At 48.5% G+C, this 2,436-nt stretch overlaps 1 protein-coding gene across 1 annotated transcript; it reads left to right on the top strand.

The window, feature by feature from the left end:
- Nucleotides 1–238: 238 nt before the first annotated feature.
- LOC131249664 (uncharacterized) lies at nt 239–1,162 on the top strand. The gene is made up of 2 exons (XM_058250445.1): nt 239–725; nt 828–1,162. The coding sequence occupies exons 1-2, from the start codon at nt 239–241 to the stop codon at nt 1,160–1,162; spliced, it is 822 nt and encodes a 273-aa protein (XP_058106428.1).
- Nucleotides 1,163–2,436: the final 1,274 nt, after the last annotated feature.

Here is a 2,436-nt window from a genome sequence, read left to right on the forward strand (position 1 = left end):
CTATAAACTATAGCACTTACAATCGGCAAGGAACTAGTATCGATAGCTCAAGCCGAACTCCATCAACAGTTTTACCGAGCTCAGCAAGTTATTCCTGACCTAGTTTATTGTCGACAAGAAGAGCCACAAGCCGTTTACTCATCTCCTTACCCTCAAACAGAAGAGCGGGGATTCATTGAAGGATTACATCTTTCGCTTCAATAAGGAAGCCCTACATGTAGACGGCTATGACGACAAGATGGCATTGTCCGCCATGATCAATGGGCTTAAGGAAGGGAAATTCCTATTCTCCATAGGGAAAAATCTCTCGAGTACCTTGGGCGAACTCATGAGCCGAGCTCAGAAATACACGAATGCTGAAGAGTTCTTCAATTCTCGTAAGAACAATCAAGCTACCGAACAATCATCCAAGGGGAAGAGGCAGAGGGCGAGGCACCACACGGACAAGAGGAGGTCGAACGACAATGCTTCCCGAGATCGAAGGCTGAGCAGGAAGCCAGAGAGGAAGTTCCACTCGTATACTCCCCACAACACGTTCCCTAAGAAAATCTTGCTTGACATCCGAGACCAGAAGTTGTTGTATTGGCCAAGTTGCATGAAGACAGACACTGGCCAGTGGGATAAACGTAAGTATTGCCACTTCCACCGTGACCACGGCCGCAATACCAGCAACTGCATCGACTTGATAGATGAGATCGAGACGCTCATCCGCAAGGGTCATTTGTGTCAGTATGTCAAGAAAGAGAAGCAGACTCGGAAGGATGAATAACCACAGAAGTTTGAGGACGAGACCCTAGAGATCTGGACAATCTTTGGGGGTTTATCAGGTGGCAGAGACTTGAACAGGGCCCACAAGGCCCATTCAAGATGCATTGATCTTAAGCATTGCATCGGCTTGGCAGAGAGACTGAGGAAGGAGCCCAACATAAGTCCTTGCAGCCTCACGTTCACAGAGGATGACGCACGAGGCATCCAGCACCTGCACGGCAATGCCTTGGTGGTGGCAATGCAGATCACTAATCACAAAATCTACCGTATCGTAGTCGACACCGGGAGCTCAGCCGATGTACTCTACTTTGAGGCGTTTGACAAGATGGGCATAGACAGGTCACGCCTCCGACCCGTGAAATTCCACTGCACAGGTTTGTCGGAGATAAGGTGATCTCCAAGGGCGTCATCTCCCTCCCAGTTACAGCAGGAGAAAGGAAGAGTCAGGTGACTCTACTAGTAGACTTTTTAGTGGTAAATGTGTCGTCGATGCACAACGTCATCTTAAGACGACCGTCCCTTAACGTAATGAGGGCAATCGTATCCACCTACCACCTAATGATGAAATTCCCTGTTAAAGGAGGAGTCAGGTATGTCCGAGGAGATCAGTACGAGGCACGCAGATGTTACTCGGTGGCAGTTAGGAAGGGCTCAACAAAGCAAGCCCTAGCGATTAACCTGCTCGACCTTAGGGATCTTGTGAAGGATTCACTCACAGAAGACTTGGTAACCGTCCCGCTTGAGGAGGCTGATCCAAGAAGAACTATTCAACTCGGATCGTTGCTAAATTTTGAGCAACAAGCATAGATGCTGAAATTCCTCAGAGAGCACAAGGACGTCTTTACATGGTCGCATGAAGACATGGTGGGAATCCCTCCTGAGATCATGGTTCACAAGCTGAATGTGGACCCTGAAAACAAACTGGTAAATCAGAAGAGGAGGGCATTCGAGCCCAAAAGGTATGCAACCATTACTGAAGAGGTGTCGAAGCTCCTCAGCGCAGGCTTCATTGAAGAAGTCCACTACCCGGACTGGATTGCAAATGTGGTCCTCGTGAAAAAGGCTAATGGGAAGTGGTGAGTCTGCATAGACTACTTGGACCTGAACAAAGCATGTCCCAAAGACACCTTTCCCCTACTCGGATCGATCAACTGGTTGACAGCATGGCTGGACATGAGCTTCTCACTTTCCTTGACATATACTCTGGATATAACCAGATAGCCATGCACCGCCATATAGGCAGAAGACGGCCTTTGTCATGGACAAGGGACTCTACTGTTATCGGGTTATGCCCTTTGGCCTGAAGAATGCTGGGGCAATGTACCAGAGACTGGTAAATCAGATGTTTGCCGAGTTGATTGGTCAGACAATGGAGGTCTACGTCGACGACATGCTCGTCAAAAGCATCAAAGCATCAAACCATGTTGCAGACCTCGGAGTTACCTTCTCGAACCTCCGAGAATTTCAAATTAAGCTAAATCCCGCCAAGTGTGCTTTTGGTGTAGGTTCAGGCAAGTTCTTTGGGTTCCAAGTTAGCCAGAGGGGCATTAAGGCGAACCCCGACAAAATCAAGGCTTTGCTCAACATGAGCCAGCCTCGTATGATGAAGGAGATTCAATGCCTCACCGGATGAATCGCAGTACTCGGACGATTCATATCCAGAGCCAC

Source organism: Magnolia sinica, chromosome 6 (assembly GCF_029962835.1).
Source record: "Magnolia sinica isolate HGM2019 chromosome 6, MsV1, whole genome shotgun sequence".
Lineage (NCBI taxonomy): Eukaryota > Viridiplantae > Streptophyta > Magnoliopsida > Magnoliales > Magnoliaceae > Magnolia > Magnolia sinica.

Excerpts from the sequence above, each read along its gene's own strand:
- LOC131249664 (XM_058250445.1), top strand. The coding sequence starts at position 239 with ATGGCATTGTCCGCCATGATCAATGGGCTTAAGGAAGGGAAATTCCTA. Across the intron at positions 726-827 it reads CATCCGCAAGGGTCATTTGT|GTGGCAGAGACTTGAACAGG; the intron begins GTCAGTATGTCA and ends GGGGTTTATCAG.